Source organism: Podarcis tiliguerta (assembly GCF_965153285.1).
Source record: "Podarcis tiliguerta genome assembly, chromosome: 5".
NCBI lineage: Eukaryota > Metazoa > Chordata > Lepidosauria > Squamata > Lacertidae > Podarcis > Podarcis tiliguerta.
Window position 1 is genome coordinate 11000852 of NC_139538.1, and position 16908 is coordinate 11017759.

At 47.9% G+C, this 16908-nt stretch overlaps 1 protein-coding gene and 1 long non-coding RNA gene across 8 annotated transcripts in view; one reads left to right on the forward strand and one right to left on the reverse strand.

Annotated features, from left to right (window-relative positions):
* The window catches only part of KCNMB2 (potassium calcium-activated channel subfamily M regulatory beta subunit 2), a 322930-nt gene that overhangs the window by 21872 nt on the left and 284150 nt on the right, over nt 1-16908 (reverse strand). For 5 of the 7 annotated variants that reach the window (XM_083442414.1, XM_083442412.1, XM_083442417.1 and 2 more), the window contains 2 exons: nt 6961-7080; nt 673-843 (listed from right to left, as the gene is read on the reverse strand). In XM_083442414.1, coding sequence (XP_083298540.1) covers nt 673-843; nt 6961-7080 — 291 coding nt within the window. Of the gene's footprint in view, nt 1-672; nt 844-6960; nt 7081-15629; nt 16104-16908 lie in introns of those variants that run through there. The other 2 variants (XM_083442418.1, XM_083442415.1) reach the window with 2 other exon arrangements.
* Nucleotides 762-6957, forward strand: LOC310678546. The gene is made up of 3 exons (XR_014511836.1): nt 762-833; nt 2640-2843; nt 6870-6957. It is a non-coding gene; the product is annotated as an uncharacterized lncRNA (long non-coding RNA).

A 16908-nucleotide genomic window follows, 5' to 3' on the forward strand; every position in this document is an offset into this window, starting at 1 on the left:
TAGGGAAGTTTTTTTAAAATGTTTAATGTTTTATCATACAGTGGTGCCTCGCAAGATGAAAAGAATCCGTTCCGCGAGTCTCTTCGTCTAGCGGTTTTTTCGTCTTGCGAAGCAACCCTATTAGCGGATTAGCGCTATTAGCGGTTTAGCGGCTATTAGCAGCTATTAAAGGCTTAAGGGATTAGCGGATTAGCTGCTAAAAGGCTATTAGCAGCTTAGTGCCTTAGAAAAAGGGGGTGGGGAGCAGAAAAAAATTGCAGGAACTCGCAAGACATTTTCATCTTGCGAAGCAAGCCCATAGGAAATTCGTTTTGCGAAGCACCTCCAAAATGGAAAACCCTTTTGTCTAGCGGGTTTTCCGTCTTACGAGGCATTCGTCTTGCGGGGCACCACTGTATTTTTATATATGTTGAAAGCTGCCCAGAGTGGCTGCGGCAACCCAGTAAGGTTTGTAGGGTATAAATAGTAAAATTATCATTATGGAATGGGACGTCCCTGTTTTCATCGGATAAATGTTGGAGGGTCCGCCCCACAGCATCTCAAACCCATATTACCCCTTAGTAACAAACCCAGGTAGTTCTACTAGCTCCTTATCCAATTGTTCACCCCTCAGCCTTGCTCCTGCCCCTCAAAACAATTTTACTGTGTGTGTGAGAGGGGAAAAGCATTTACCTTTGCATGTATGACCTCAGCAGCGTGATTCCCAGGAGGAAGTACATCATAATCGAACACACCATCATTGTCAGTCCCAGCAGTATGGCCCGGTCCTCCCCTGCTTTGAGAGCGGTGACTGTTTTCCTTTTGTCCAGCAGATCATGATCCCTGATTTTTTGGTAAATATTTCTGAGGTTGAAAACAATACATTCTTATGTGGAGTTCACACTTAATCAATAAACCCTCTAAAAGGACTGACAGTTCCGCTGCCAGGGCCCGTCTCACGGGAGAGCAGGCTTGTAAGGTTTCCACAGCTGATGTTTCCTAAACAGTTTGCTCAGACCTGGTCGTGGGGGGGGGGGGGGAAAGAAATCACTGGCACCCGAAATGTGCCACAGACATCTGCCGATGAAATGTTTTCAGCTGTAGAGAGGGATGATTTGCAGATTGGTTGCAAAGGCCTGAATCACTCACACTAGAGCAATCTCATGGGAGTATCTTGCAAAATGTGCTCTGCGACTGAATGGCAGTTCTCAGAGCTGGACCCTGCTTTTTGTGTTGCACAAATTTCCTGGCTGCGTTACTGAAATGTGCTTTATGTGGGACTTCCCTTAACAATAGTCTGAAAAATCCAAATTGTCCAGAATGTCGATGCTGAATGTGGTTGGCTGGTGCCAACAGATTGGCTCATATTTCACTGGTCCTTCATCAACTTGACCAGTTGCTCAATTCACAGTGCTGGTTTTGAGCTCTCAGTGGTTGGAATTCTAAGTGTCTTACTGAAGCACCTCTCTGTGTATCCTCCACCAAAAAGGGACAAAGCCTTTTCGGTGGTGGCTCCCGGATTGTGAAACAGCCTCTCAGGAGAGAATGGCTGCCAGACTGCATGGTTGCCCACTTGCAAGTGAGCTTTGAAAACTGTTCTATTTTAGTGGGATTTTTTTTTAAAAGTCCTGGCTCTTAATGCTTTTTGAAATTGACTGCTACTTTTTACTCATCCCTGTTTTACTGCTTGATTATTTCATTTTATGATATGTTAAATCCTTCCGAGCTGCCTTGAGTAGATTGTGAACTAGAAGGACAGGATACATAAATTATAGGAATAAAATGATAAGAATAAAATAAAGTGCTTCAAATGTAAAAGAAACCAACAGAAGAGGGACGCAGGAAGTGGCCTTAACCCATTGAACCCCATATGGTCCATTTTCTCCAGGCTTGCAGGCAGAGGGTGTCCCTTGACACTTATGACAGGAGGATCCTTTTAAAGTTGGAGATTCCAGGGATTGAACCTGGGGCCGTGGAGACACCACTTTTTGCAAGAATCAGGTGGCTCTGAGCCTGATCAGAAACACAGGGATACTGCCAGAAATGTCGGCTCCATTTTAGCTTCCTCTCCATAATATGTAGTTCAGCTCACCTTGAGTCTTGACAGGGGAAACCCAGTGGCATAGCGTGGGGGGTGCAGGGGGGGCCGGCCACACCGGGCGCAACATCTGGGGGTTAGGGTTAGGGTGCGCAAATCCATGGGTTAGGGGGCGCAAATTACTTGCCTTGCCCCGGGTGCTGACAACCCATGCTACACCACTGGGGAAACCCCTGTTGTACAAGTGGGAATCCTTGCACTGATAGGAGGCGTTAGCTGGATATTGATGTGGGCATAGCCAGAGATCCACTGGATCCTAACCCTCCCACTCATCCTGTTGGATATAGCCTTAGGACTGCACCTTTATCTGGCTACCAAGCTAAGAATATGATTTAGTGCAATGTATGCTAGGCTGTGTAAGGTGAGCTTCATTTCCTATGGAGAAGTGATGTAAGCAAGCGTTGCCCGGCTATGGCTATTTATCAAAATGTATTTAACTGTGATAGCTTGCTATCGAGAATTTGCGTCGTTACCAAATGAGAGCAGGCAGAAAAGGCAACAATTGTCATGCCGTTCTGGAACATTAAGCCCATCACGCGACATAACTTGTGTCACTTTGTAGACATAAAACAGGCACAGTGCAGTCAGTCAACAACGTCACCGGAATGTAAACGGGATTCGAAGGGACGGCTGAGAAACAAGACTGCTAATTGAAAAGGGCCGCAAGCGTCTTTCTACGAGGGGGCTATGAGCCATGAAATGCACAGAGGAAAAAGTAAGAGAGAGAGAGAGAGAGAGAGAGAGAGAGAGAGAGAATAACTGGCAGGTAAGTAGAAGAAAGCATCCATCAATAAGGTGATGGAAAGCCCAGCTAGTGTGTAAAGAGTTGTGGTGGCTTGCTTGGCCCCGGAAAACCAAGCACTCTCAACCTGAAACCTATTCATTGGTTGCAAAACACCTTAAAGGCAAAGCCTGAGGGTCAGCAACTGGCAGCCCTTCACCCAAACCTGGCCCCTTGACTGAAACATAAAATTTGGCCAGCCAGGCAGATGAAGAGCATGCATAACGGGAGCAGTGGTTCTTGACTATGAGATTTGAGGCCTACCATCCTCTACCTCCTCATCAGAGTAGTAATATCCCTGTATAATTAAGTCACTTGATGAGCCCTTGTTCTGAGGGTAACAGCCATATGAAGATAGGGCAATAGTTAGAAGGAGCAGGACCTTTTCAGCGCTGGCTCCCTGCTTGCCAGTTTTGTTCCTTAGGGAGCTTGCCTGGCTTGTTACCTTTTGACATCTAGAAGGTTGGTTCTATGACCTGGTTACATCCCAAAGCGGGCGGTGATAGTTACTGTGTGTGTCTACTGTTTGCAAGCTGCCTTTTACTGGATGTAGCTGTTTGACTTTATTGCTGTGCGATTAAATCCGTTTTTATATGTAGTTTAGTTGGCAAACGCCCTTGAGGACACTGCTGGGCCATCAGATAGGATTCAATATGCAGTGGTACCTTGGGTTACAGACGCTTCGGGTTACGCGTTTTCAGGTTACGGACGCGCCAAAACCCGGAAGTACTGGAACGGGTTACTTCTGGGTTTCAGTGCTCGCACATGCGCAGAAGCACTGAATTGCATCACGCGCGTGCACAGACGTGGCGCTGCTGGTTGCGAACACTGTGGGTTTTGAACATGCCTCCCGCATGGATCACGTTCACAACCCGAGGTTCCACTGTAGCTCTGTGTTGTGCTCTTGTATGACCAACAAGGAAACCTAACCTGAGGCTATGTGGACGAAGGCAGTCAGGAAGGAACAAACTCATTTTTCAAAGCTGAAAGACACCAGGAACATGGAGCAGGTCTTGCCCTTGATCTCCCCCCGCTCAGGTGTCCTCACTACCTGTTATGTACTGAGTTGAATAGGATCCAAACTGCAGCAGTCTGATTGGCCCCAGAACAATAGGATCCGAATTGCAGCAGTCTGATTGGTCCTAGAACAATAGGATTCAGAATGCAGCAGTCTGATTGGTCCTAGAATAATGCAGCAGTATGATTGGTTGGCAGGAACCACCCAATCATGCTCCAGATATAAGTGAATCCACAACCTGATTGGCTTACAGTAGAATTCCAGAATTAGCCAATCATGTGCAGCCCATTGTGTAAGTAATGTATATAAAGCAGATACTTTGAGGGGACTTTCATTCATTCCTCCTCACCACTATGAGCTGAATAAAAAGCATGAAATCACTTTGCGACTCTGAGTATATTTCACTACCCTAAATGCAGCATGTGGTTGGGTGAAGAAGAAAGCAATTCTTACTCCTGCCTCTGGATGGCTCCATTGATAGATGAGTGGTGGGAGAAAAGCTAAGGAGTTTATTGGCAAGAAGTGGAGCTCCACTCTTCTGCCACTCACCATAGCTGATAGGTTATTAGTTAGGAAACAGGGGCCCACACACTTAGCCTTGGTAGCCAGCAGTTATTTGCTGATAGCCATCTATTACTGGCCATGACCAAACTTTCTGACAGGTGCACCAGCTATAGGGGGCAGAAGGATTTCTATGCAGGGGGCTGAGCCCCTCCAATATTGACGGGGCCGCCACCCCCTGCCACCTCTGGCACTACCGTCACCCCTGGGTGAGCCCCAGCATGTCAGGTGGTGGCAGGAGACATGGAGGGTGACTTTAACCCTCCCCGTCGCAATCACCAGAGCGCCTTCCAGGAAGGTGCTCTGGAGATTCTCAAAGGGACGTCCGTGTGTCCTGGCAGGCCTGGCTGGACTGGGGTGTGTGTGTCACGCTTGTGACATCATGCATGTGCAACCGGGCACCCCAAAGCTAGCGCGCCTGCCCTCTGACACAGGAGATAGAAGGAAGCAGCCCCTTATTTCATGCAGCAAGATTCTCGCTGCTTCAGAGTGTCTCCAAAACCTGAGAAGCAGTGAAAGATTCACGTCCCTTGCCCACCTAGCCCTCCTGGTGTGCCAGAGGATAGAGGAGAGAGGGGTGGTGTCTGCATAAAGCAGGGAAAGGGAATTCAAGGGACATTTCCTTTCTGGGGGCCACATGCCAGTGGTAGGAGGGGCCACAGGCAAAAGTTGGTGGAGCTATTAATGCAAATTTTACCTTTGACCGTTAGGGCTAATTTCTACAAACACTCATGCACCCTTCTCTATCCTTCATTTGGGCAAGGAAGCAGTGGTGGAGCTTCATGCTCTGGCACCGGGGGGAGCGGGGCGGAGAGCAGGCAGGGGTGGGGTTGGTGTGCATCCCGGGGGCGTGGGGCGCTGCCCCCAGGGGCGGGGCATGTGTCCTTGGGGCATGGGGTGCTGCCCGCAGGGGCATGGCGATGTTGGGAATTGTGTTCCCACCAGCTGCGAGGTGGCAGCACATTGTTTACATCATGTGATGTGTCTGAGCGCAGTGGCGTAGCATGGGGGGTGCAGGGGGGGCCGGCCGCACCGGGCGCAACATCTGGGGGTTAGGGTTAGGGGGCGCAAATCCACGGGTTAGGGGGCGCAAATTACTTGCCTTGCCCCGGGTGCTGACAACCCACGCTACGCCACTGTCTGAGCGTGAGACTGGAAGTCTCAGCTGGTTCTCAGTGCTCAGTTCTCAGCATGTAACTTGAGAACGTACTTTCACTTCTGAGGTAGAAGCTTGAGAGTCCAGCCGTAGCTGCTCAGGGGAGCAGACATGCTTGTAGTAGCTCCGTGTTGTACAGTCTTAATAAAGTAGTGTGTTAGCCTACGGACTGTTTCTTCTCTCATGGAATGCCAGAAGATTAGTGTGCTCCTCTCAGGAGGGAGGGGTCGCTTATTACCGGTCTCTGTAATCTGTTATCACCCCCTCTCTGGACTGAGGATTCCAGCCAGAGAGTGACCACTGGAGAGAGGCCCCGGTGTCTGGGGAAGGTGGCACCCTTCCTGGGGGCGTTTTTTCAACAGGCACACCGCCTGTGGGGGCATGGCACCCAGTGCAGGTGGCGGGGGGACGGGGGGACAGCCACGATGGCACCCAACCGGGATCATGCCGCTGGGGGCGGTGCACTCCCCCCGTACTCCTCTTGCTCCGCCAGTGCAAGGAAGCAGCATTATCGGACTTCAAGGCTGCATTCCAGCCAGGTAGAAACACTCTTGGAGGCTACAAAACCAGGCTGGCCAGGAACATGGCTTGGGAGGGAATGTGGCCTAGATGTGTGTGTGTGTTTGTTTTAAATTTCCCCCCTGAGCCTGAGGTTCCCCATCCCTAACATACAGTGAGAGCAAGGCCCGCTTTGAGTTAGTTCTCTGATAAATTACCGTACTGGTACCATCTGAATTGTGCACTGGCGGACGGTGGCAGAGATGTGTTAGGGGAGGGGAGAGCATTTCACAGAACAACCTCCTTCTACCAAAACCCCACAAAAGTAGATACGACAGGGGCAAAACGTCTCTGAACGGATGGGGCAGTTCTGAATGGCAGTGGAGAAGCAGATCTGTTAAACTTTTTTAAAAGTAGTGATATGGCAGGAATGTTCTGTCTCTTTTTTAAAAAGGCAGCAGAAATTTAAAACTTTTTTTTTTAAAAAAAACCTTTTTAAAAGAGTGTGGAACAGAGGAAGGGAAGGAATATCTTGTTGGCTGGTGATGTCACCAGCACTAGCCAATAGGTGCTTTAGACTGACACTTGCACTAGGTAAGGAGGAAAAAACCAGCAGAAGGCTGCGTGGGCACCATTCATTTAAAGCACATTTTGACGCATATATATAAACTGACCTACTCAAAAGCACCCCAAAGAATTTCCAGTACCCCAAGCAAACTAGTTCCCGGGATTCTTTTTGGGATGTGTGTGTATGCTTAAATGTACGATGTGTTCACAGCTTCATTCTCCTCCCATCCACCTTTCGGGCTGCAAGTGGGCCTAAAGGAAGGCAATCCTACGTTTCAAAGCAGCCTACAGACGCCACGTACCTTCTTTCGTCATGTCTGTACGACGTGGAGCTCCTCCCACTGGTCCAAATGAACATCTTAGAGGATTGGTCTCCGCTGCCTCTCCTTACTGTGGAGGTCCTGGAGGGATGGTGGTAGGACCTAGGAAGCAACAGACAGCCACCATCACCACGTGCTGAGACCCCGATAGGCCCCATCGCATCCATCAAACCCAAGTGGCAAATCCTGGTTGGATCGTCCAATGTTTGCAGGCCCTGCTCCGTGCCGAATGGCTTTTAGGTGATTCCAGGTAATGTGCGAAACAACAGGGATGAACTTCCTATTTCCCCTTCCATCCAGCAGGTTCAAGTGACATTAAAGTATTACTGTATTTTTCGTCCCATAGGACGCTCCGTTCCATAGGACGCACCTAGTTTTTTGGGGGGGAAATAAAGAAAAAAAATTTTCCCCTTTATTTCCCCCCCAAAACTAGGTCGAGGAACAACGGGATGGCGGCGCTGCGCCTCCCCGCTGTCCCCCGAGCTTGTGGGGCTGGCCGATGTCTGCCCGGCGCGAGGGAAGCTCTGCTTCAGGGCGCCCCGCGCGCCAGGTGGCAGGCTGCTATCCGCAGCATGGGAAGCCCTGCGGGAACTCCCGCAGGGCTCCCCAGGCTTGCTGATAGCTTCTTGAAGCCTGGAGAGCGAGAGGGGTCGGTGCACACCGACCCCTCTCGCTCTCCAAGCTTCAGCGAAAGCCTGCATTCGCTCCATAGGACACACACAGATTTCCCCTTCATTTTTGGAGGGGAAAAAGTGCGTCCTATAGGGCGAAAAATACGGTATCTTCTCCATCTTCTCCTGGACCATTCTTTCCCCTCCAACTTCTATCAGACTTAACACCACCTCATTCTGACGCCTTCTCAAGTGTGCTTAAAAAAGAGAAATAACTTGTATAGTAAACCCTGTCATGGTTAAATACGGCCCCTGAATGTTTCACTTCTCCTGGCTGCCTCTGCAAGCCTTGCGTGCTCCCTGTTGCTTCCTGATGGGAGCCTCTGTTTCTACATTCGCTCTAAGCAACCGTAAGAGTTACAACAATTATGCTGGATCTGCTGTGTATTCTGAATGCACTGATCTGCTGCCAAAGCTGCGGTGTTGCTTAAGTTGTGGTTAAAGTCCATCTCCTGGATGGCGATCCTCTGATTGGCAGTAGTTTGGTGGAGGAGGGAGGTCACAGCAATTTTGACAAGTCCTCCATGACTACCAAAAGGGGAATCTATTTTCTTAGAAGCCTGCAAGGTGAATGTTTCCAAGCACAATTCAAAGTGTGGGTGCTGACCTTTAAAGCCCTAAACGGCCTTGGTCCAGTATATATAAAGGAGCGTCTCCACCCCCATCGCTCTACCCGGACACTGAGGTCCAGCTCTGAGGGCCTTCTGGCGGTTCCCTCACTGCGAGAAGCCAAGTTACAGGGAACCAGGCAGAGGGCCTTCTTGGTGGTGGCACCCTCCCTGTGGAACGCCCTCCCACCAGATGTCAAAGAGAACAACAATTACCAGACTTTTAGAAGACATCTGAAGGCAGCCCTGCTTAGGGAAGCTTTTAATGTTTGATGCATTACTGTATTTTAATATTTTGTTGGAAGCCACCCAGAGTGGCTGGGGAAGCCCAGCCAGATGGGCGGGGTATTAATAGTAATAATAGTAATAATAGTAATAATAGTAATAATAATAGTAATAATAGTAATAATAGTAATAATAGTAATAATAGTAATAATAATAGTAACAACAACAACAACAACACTGTTTCCTTTCAAGTTCTTTGCTATTCCCTAGCCACATCTCCATGCCCTCCAACATTTCTGCAATGAAAATAGGGATGTCCTTTTCCATAACAATAATTTTATTATTTATACCCCGACCATCTGACTGGGTTGTCTGAGCCGCTTTGGGCAGCTTCCAACATATATGAAAACATAATAAAACATTTTTTTTTTTAAAAAACCTTCCCTATACAGGGCTGCCTTCAGATGACTGGGGGGTGGTGATGGTGGATAACCCCATACCCTTCCACATTTTTCTGATGAAAAGAGGAACGTCCTAAGGAAAAGTGGGGCATTCTGGGATAAAATCAGAAACTGGGTCTGTTCCTGGAAAACAGGGAACACTTGGAGGGTCTGGCAGACTGGCAAATAATTAATCTCTTATTTGAGTACGTCAAATGGGGAAAGGAGGGTAGAAGAGAGGAATATCCTTCTCTCTTATGCCCTCATCTCCCTTCCCCATGGGGCCTGGATCCAGGGGGGGCTGAGATGTGGCCACCCCGACTATAAACAGAGAGGTCCCTCAAACAGAGGGCTGTCATCCTGAGAGCCCTTCAAACACAGGGCTGTCCTCTGTAAAGCCAACCAGGCTATTGTGTTGTTCATGATGCCCTGCTTGTAAGCAACTCACAAGCATCAGGCTGGCTGCCATTGATAATGTCTTGCTGGACTGGATGCACTGTTGTCTGGTTCAGTTACACCTTTCTTATGTTTGGTATGCAGTATCACCACCATCTTAGGGATGCGGGTGGCGCTGGGTAAAACCTCAGCGCCTAGGACTTGCCGATCGCATGGTTGGCGGTTCGAATCCCCGCGGCGGGGTGCACTCCCGTTGCTCGGTCCCAGCGCCTGCCAACCTAGCAGTTCGAAAGCACCTCCGGGTGCAAGTAGATAAATAGGGACCGCTTACCAGCGGGAAGGTAAACGGCGTTCCGTGTACTGCGCTGGCTCGCCAGATGCAGCTTGTCATGCTGGCCACGTGACCCGGAGGTGTCTCCGGACAGCGCTGGCTCCCGGCCTCTAGAGTGAGATGAGCGCACAACCCTAGAGTCTGTCAAGACTGGCCCGTACAGGCAGGGGTACCTTTATCTTTACCTTTATCACCACCATCTTAGCAACAGAAGGACTGTTTCCCCTCTGCCTGGGCTTGGCTTCAATTAATCCCCATCCCCATTCTGCTCTCACTCCCCTCTTTTCCCATAATAGTCTCTCCCTCTCTCCCCCACTCTCTGCTTTGTGCTTCCTTTCATGTCTCCTCCCCTCCCAGCACCTTGTACAACCTCCCACTTGGTGTCTGCCAAGCGCAAATCCACCCCCTCTGGAAGCTGAGGCTCCTGTGAGTCCTTCCACCGCCAAACCAGCAATTTCCACGAACAACCCCCGTCTCCCAAAGCTGATCTGTTTCCTTTCACGCCGTCTAGGCTTGTTCACAGGTTCACACACAGGCTGTGCGCATGATCGCAAAGAGCTCTGGCCTCACAACAAAGGCTCCAAGAGTTCCCAGAATAATTCCAGGACACATGTCTGTGATGAGAGAGGTGGCTCCACGCTACAGTATTAGAGAAAGCTGTGCTTCAGATGAATTTAAAATGTCAGGTCATGCTGAGATCCAAAGTGCTGCACTGTAAGGTTCTTTGGATTTTCCAGAGGATGGGAAAATCAGGCCATGCCTGATTATTAGTATTATTATATTTTTTTTGTTTATTCACCACCTTTTCCCCTGACAGGCTCAATAAAATAGGAAGAACAGCTAAAAATATAGAAGAAACAATAATTTTAAACAATTAAACATTAAAACTACCTACCTACCTACATCTATCATCTATCTATGTATCATCTATATCTATCTATCATCTATCTATCATCTATCTATCTATCTATCTATCTATCTATCATCTATCTATATCTATATCTCTATCTATCTCTATCTATCTATCATCTATCTATATCATCTATTTCATCTATCTATCTATCCATCTATCTATCATCTATCTATCTATCTATCTATCTATCTATCTATCATCTATCTATATCTATCATCTATCTATCTATCTATCATCTATCTATCTATCTATCTATCTATCTATCTATCTATCTATCTATCTATCATCTATCTATCTATCTATCATCTATCTATCTATCATCTATCTATCTATCATCTATCTATCATCTACCATCTTCCTTCCTTCCCTTCCTTCCTCCCTTCCTCCCTCCCTCCCTCCCTCCCTCCCTCCCTCCCTTCCTTCTATCATCTATCCATCTCTATCTAAAATCTATTTAAAAACATACAGATAATTACAATAAAAGCACCCTTTCATTGAAAGCAGTCAGTTCCCGAAAGCCCGTTGGAATAAGAATGCCTTCACCTGCCAGCGGAAGCACAACAAGGAGGAAGCCAATCTAACTTCTCTAGGGAGTTCCAAAGTCTGGGAGCAGCTACCAAGAAGGCCCTGTTCTGCACCCCCACCTAGCATGCCTTCGAGGGTGGCAGGATTGAGAGAAGGGCCTCACCTGAAGATCTCAAAACCCAGGCAGCTTTGTATAAGGGAAACCGGTCTTTCGGATAGCTTGGACCTAAACTGTATAGGCCCTGAAGATGATGGAGTACTAGCCTTGGTTTGATATGCATAGAGTTTCCAGAGGAAAAGCGGTTCCCATGACTCTTGGATCCCCATTCCAAATTGTTTCTCTGGAATGCTGTTCAGTATCTATGAGACATTGCCTTCTACTTAGAGCAAAGCAATGTTGCAGCAAGGTGACCAAGTAAGGGACAATGACAGCACATGCTCGGGGAGAGTCCCTTATGAAGGAGAAGGGCTTCATTATGTCTCACCCCCCCACCCAGTGCCTTCAAGCTGTCCATCTGCGACATCATTAATGCTGCCTGCTTCATTAGCAAGGGTGAGCCGCGGCCACCTCCGCCATTTAACACGCAATTACATGCCTAATCTTGTGTAAAATGGTAACACTAATGACATCACCACAGCCGTACCCAAAGGTCAGGCGCATGCAACCTTCTCCCCGGTGCTTCTGTGAGCTGAAGGATCTAAGTGAAAAGGCCTTAACCGGAGCAGTATGCTTTAAATTCTACACGGTCGTCACTGAGCACCTTCTTGCTGGCCTTTCAAGACCAAAGATGGATAGCTTCAGAAGTAGCCTGAGACAGGGACGGTGTTGTTATGGTCACAGCTGAGCTCCCAGGATTCCTGGTTCAAATGCTGGCAGCTGTGGAGGATTACATCCCTTGTTTTCTGCCTTCTGTGGCCAGCAAAGAAGAAGCTTGTGGGTTCCCTGGGCCTAAAGAACGGGCCTATATCAGGGAAGTAAAAAGTAGAGACATCACCTTGCCAACAAAGGTCCGCATAGTAAAAGCTATGGTTTTCCCAGTAGTGATGTATGGAAGTGAAAGCTGGACCATAAAGAAAGCTGATCGCCAAAAAATTGATGCTTTTGGATTATGGTGCTGGAGGAGACTCTTGAGAGTCCCATGGACTGCAAGAAGATCAAACCTATCCATTCTGAAGGAAATCAGCCCCTGATGTTGGGAAAGATGGAGGGCACAAGGAGAAGGGGACGACAGAGGACGAGATGGTTGGATAGTGTTCTCGAAGCTACCAGCATGAGTTTGACCAAACTGCGGGAGGCAGTGGAAGACAGAAGTGCCTGGCATGCTCTGGTCCATGGGGTCACAAAGAGTTGGACATGACTAAACGACTAAACTACAACAACATATCAGGGAAGGGGAAACCTCTGAACCTCCAGATGTGGTTGGACTCCAATTCCCATCATGCTTCAGTCAGCATGGCCAATGATGTTGGGAGCTGGAATTCAACAACATCCAGGGGACCAAAGACTCCCCAACTCTGGTCTACGTTCAGCCTCCTATTTCTGCCACTGTTTCCTCAGGCTCCTGTCTCCAAGAAAAGATTGGTGGGAGGAAGGAAGCGGTCGTTCAAATATTCACAGCATAAGTCATTTATGGATTTAAACCCTAATGTGAACATCTCGAATTGGGCCTGGGAAGGAACTAGCAGCCTGTGCAGCTATCTAAAAACAGGGGGTATACGAGGTCTAAATGGAAGCCAATGGAATTTGTTGGTATTGGGATAATTTTGCATTGAAACACTGATGAATTTTCACACAGATGTGCGAGAACTGAACTTAATACCGAAGAAATGGGAAATTGAGAGAACCGGAAATGGATTGATTTGTCTGTCGCCGGGGCAGACTGAGGTTCATGGGGTAATGGTGCTGCCTCTGATAGACTGGCTTGCGTTTATTTCCTATCAGTCGCTCTCAGTTAGCATCATTAACTCTCTAGCCTGTTTCTATATGTTGCAGGAGGGATGAACCAAACGATCCACGGGCGGCAGAGCTGCCGCAGGGCCTGCAGGGGGCGGGAGGCAATAACAGCAATTACATTCACACCCACAAGTTTTCCCCACACAGTTGTGATGTCACAGACTTGCAATTGCTATATACGTCAAGAAAAATACCAGGGTGCATCTGGCAATTTCTCTGCTGAAGTTCAGCCTGTGCAACGAAACAGGAATAGTCACAACATGTATTTCCAACAAACTGCAAACACCTGAAATTTCCAGACTCTCCCCATCAGCACTGCTTGTCAGGTCTCTGACGGATGGGTCCCCAAGCCCCTCCTGCACTGAAAATGCTCTGCTTGCTGAGATGTCCTTTTAACCCAGGTCACGGTGGAAGAAACTGAAATGTGTTCCTGCTAGAACTCTACAGTGTTGATGTGTCAAAAGCTATGATCCGCAAATCAATTATGGAAAGATGCCTGGATTTAAGGAAGATTCACTCCTATTGACTTACTACTGGGAGCACTATAATAGACTTCATATTGCCTTGTCACATATGTTATCTGACATAAAGACTAGCCAACTGTTATCTGCACTGTCCGTAGTCTTTAAGGAAGTTTGCGTGGGATATTCGTGCTGTCACGGTCTGGGCAGGAGAGATATACAGTTACTGCTCACCCATTAAAGCGGTGGGTGGGGTTTGCAACCCGGCATGGGCTTCCCTAGCCCGGCTGACACCCCCTTTTGCTTGCTGGCATTTGCTCCGCTCCCTCCACAGCTAGCCAATTGGCTGCTGGCTGGGGGGTGGAGCAGGGGGCAGGTACGGAAGGCTCCAGCCGACCACCTCTCCAGTCGGTCTTCGGAGCATCACCCACCTTCCCTCCCTCTAACTTTAATGTGCTTTTCTTGCAGGCTAACCTTTTCCTTTCTAGGTTTGCAGGTATTGCTACGGTCTCACGATGGTCGCTGTTTCCCAGATCCGGGAAAGAATTTCCCCTGCGTAGCAATTGTTACAACTTTGGCAGTTTTAGGCCTTGAATGGTATCCTATAGTCTATTTTCAGAATGGGGGGGGGGGGTAGCATTATTATGCACCCCCATGCAGTGGTGTTTGCAGGGCCCATTAAAGGGTTGATTGCGGGAGTCGCTGGCCCTGAGCAGCGGGCCACGCTGTGTAAATTCTCGTTTTACAGTCTCCCTCACAACACGTGTCTGCCCTGCGCACCCTCAGACCCACCTGGGGCTGAGAGGGATGCCGTGCAATGCCTAAGCCAAGGTTTCCTACATCTGAAATCAATAAAGCTGTGGCCTAATTTAATCCCATACATCATTGTCGTGTCTCCTTATTTACGGGCTGGCTCCCGGGCCGGGGGGTGGGGGGCGGGGGGTGGTTAGCGCAAATAGACTACTCAGTGGAATGGCTCTTCAATTTATTTTCTACAACCCGTATAATGTTTTGTTTTGTTTTTGCAGATAAAAATGAATAAACAAATCAGAAGAATTCATTTGAAATTGGGGGTTCCAGGGGTGGCTCTGCCCCACCACACAGTCTACTACTGGCAGCACAGATTGCCAGGAATGAATCTGGGACCTTCTGTATGCAAAGTTGGTCCTATACCATGGTGCTACGATTTCTCCCTAGGGGTGTGGCTGTATATATATGTGTGTATGTGTATATACAATGCTTTTGTGTGTGACAGTACCCACCACTTGTGCTGCCACTCACAGCACTTTTATCAATATATGCATACCGGTATTTAAACTTTTACCCCCCAAAGCACAATCTATCTATCTATCATCTATCTATCACACACTTTCCTTTGCATAAGCATATGTACCCAAGGTAGGGATGTCAGAGAATACTGACAAAAACAGAAGAAATGGCTGTTCGCGTATCCATCCCATGTGAATCGGTATTCACTATTGTTGCTTTCAGTCCACAAACAATACATAATTGAAATAAGTGAAAATGATCTAGGCGTCTTAGTAGACCACAAGCTTAACATGAATCAATGGTGTGATGCAGCAGCAATGGTCTAAATGCATCAACAGAAGTATAGTCTCCCGATCAAGGGAAGTCACAGCCTTTGTCAGATCACACTGGAGTCCTGTGTCCAGTTCTGGGCATCACAATTTAAGAAGGATATTGCTAAGCTGGAATGTGCCCAAAGGAGGGCAACCAAGATGATTATGTCTTATGAGGAACGGTTGAGGGAACTGGGTATGTTTAGCCTGGATAAGAAAACAAGCTTGCTCCATCTCCCATGTGACAGCCCTTTAGATATTTGATGATGGCTATCATATCTCCTCTGTTATATCTCATCTATTATATCCCTACCCAGGGAAAGTTCAACATATGCACTCAACTTACTGGACATGAAACCAAAAGACCCGCAAGCTTGCCGAACAAGATAAAACAGAAATAAAACCAGCTAACTCCCACCCACCGCAGCCTCTCAATTCCTAGCTGCAGAAGTTTCCTGTTTACATGTCTGCATGATCGATGCCTTTCGCAATGCACAGCTAGGAGAAAGAGATCTTGAGATCATTAGATAGTTCACTAGTGTATTACTCAGCGAATGAGAGTCGCTCCACAAGTTTTCTGGGGTGATTGCTTTCTCCTTCCAAGGTTAGATGGAAAAGATTAGATTTGCTTGTTAAAAGGACTCCACTTTTTCACATCTGCACACAGCCAAAGAAGGATAAAATGACTAATATCTGCAGAAAATTTCCGCCCAAGAAACTCCTAGTTTGTAAACTGTCTTGTAGCCCCTGGGTTGCTTCGCTTAGTCAGTTTGGACCTCTTTATCTTCTCTGTCTGCATAGGAAAGGACCAGCACTCAGAGCTCATGCTTTACACAAAGAAGACCCCACATTTGGTCCACTTGCTGTTAATAAAAACATAATCAGATAGCATGAAATGGTAATGATCCCCCTCTGGGACCCTGGAGAGCCATTGCCAGTCAGAGTGGATCAGTGATGGGGAGCCCCAAGGCTGTTGATATAATGTGCCCCTCTAGGTCTTCCCTGTGACTTGAGACTCTCCCCAGATGTCAGGGACCGTGCTGAGGAGGGCTGCACTCCCTCCCCCTGCTCCTGCTCCTGAATCTTCCCAGGAGCAGGAGGACAGTATACATTTGGAACCATGGTGTGCAGAGGGGCATAGTTCAGAAAGCAGAAGCTGGGAAATACTGGATGGGGAACAGCTAGGAGAAGAAACACTGGAAGAGAGAGGGTTAACAGATTCACAGTCTCTGGACAGCATTCCTCCGCCCAGCCCACAGTTGAGAAGAGCTCAGAAAGTGTCAGAACAGAAAGCACAGAGAGTACAAGCTCAGATTACAAACACAGGAGCGACGTAGACTAACAGGGACAGAGGGAGTGTGAGCCTTAATTGGGAGCACCGCCATTCTGGGTAGACACTTTCTTTTGTCTTTGCTGTGTTTATTAAAGAAAATAACTGGTAAGAATTCATTTTGTTTGATCTGTTCATTTACAGCCATGGGGGAGGAAGCCGATTATTATTATTATTATTATTATTATTGCCTGGCTGGAATGTGTCCTTGAATTCTGAGAATGTTTCTTGCCTGCTTGGATGGAAGATAGAGAGGGGTGTCTGCAGAAACTAGGCTTCTGTACAGGGGTGAAAAAACACATTTGTTGCCTCTGGCTTTGCCTACCTCTGGCTTGTGACCCACAAGGAGGTTGTCCAGAAGGGAATGCAGCTCTTAGTTTGAACAAAAGGGGTTCCCACCCTGGAATAGTCAACACTAGGCTAGAGAGACCCAATATGAAGGTCATATGTAAAACCAGATCCTGTCACAATTCAGTGTAACCAAGAATTAGAACCC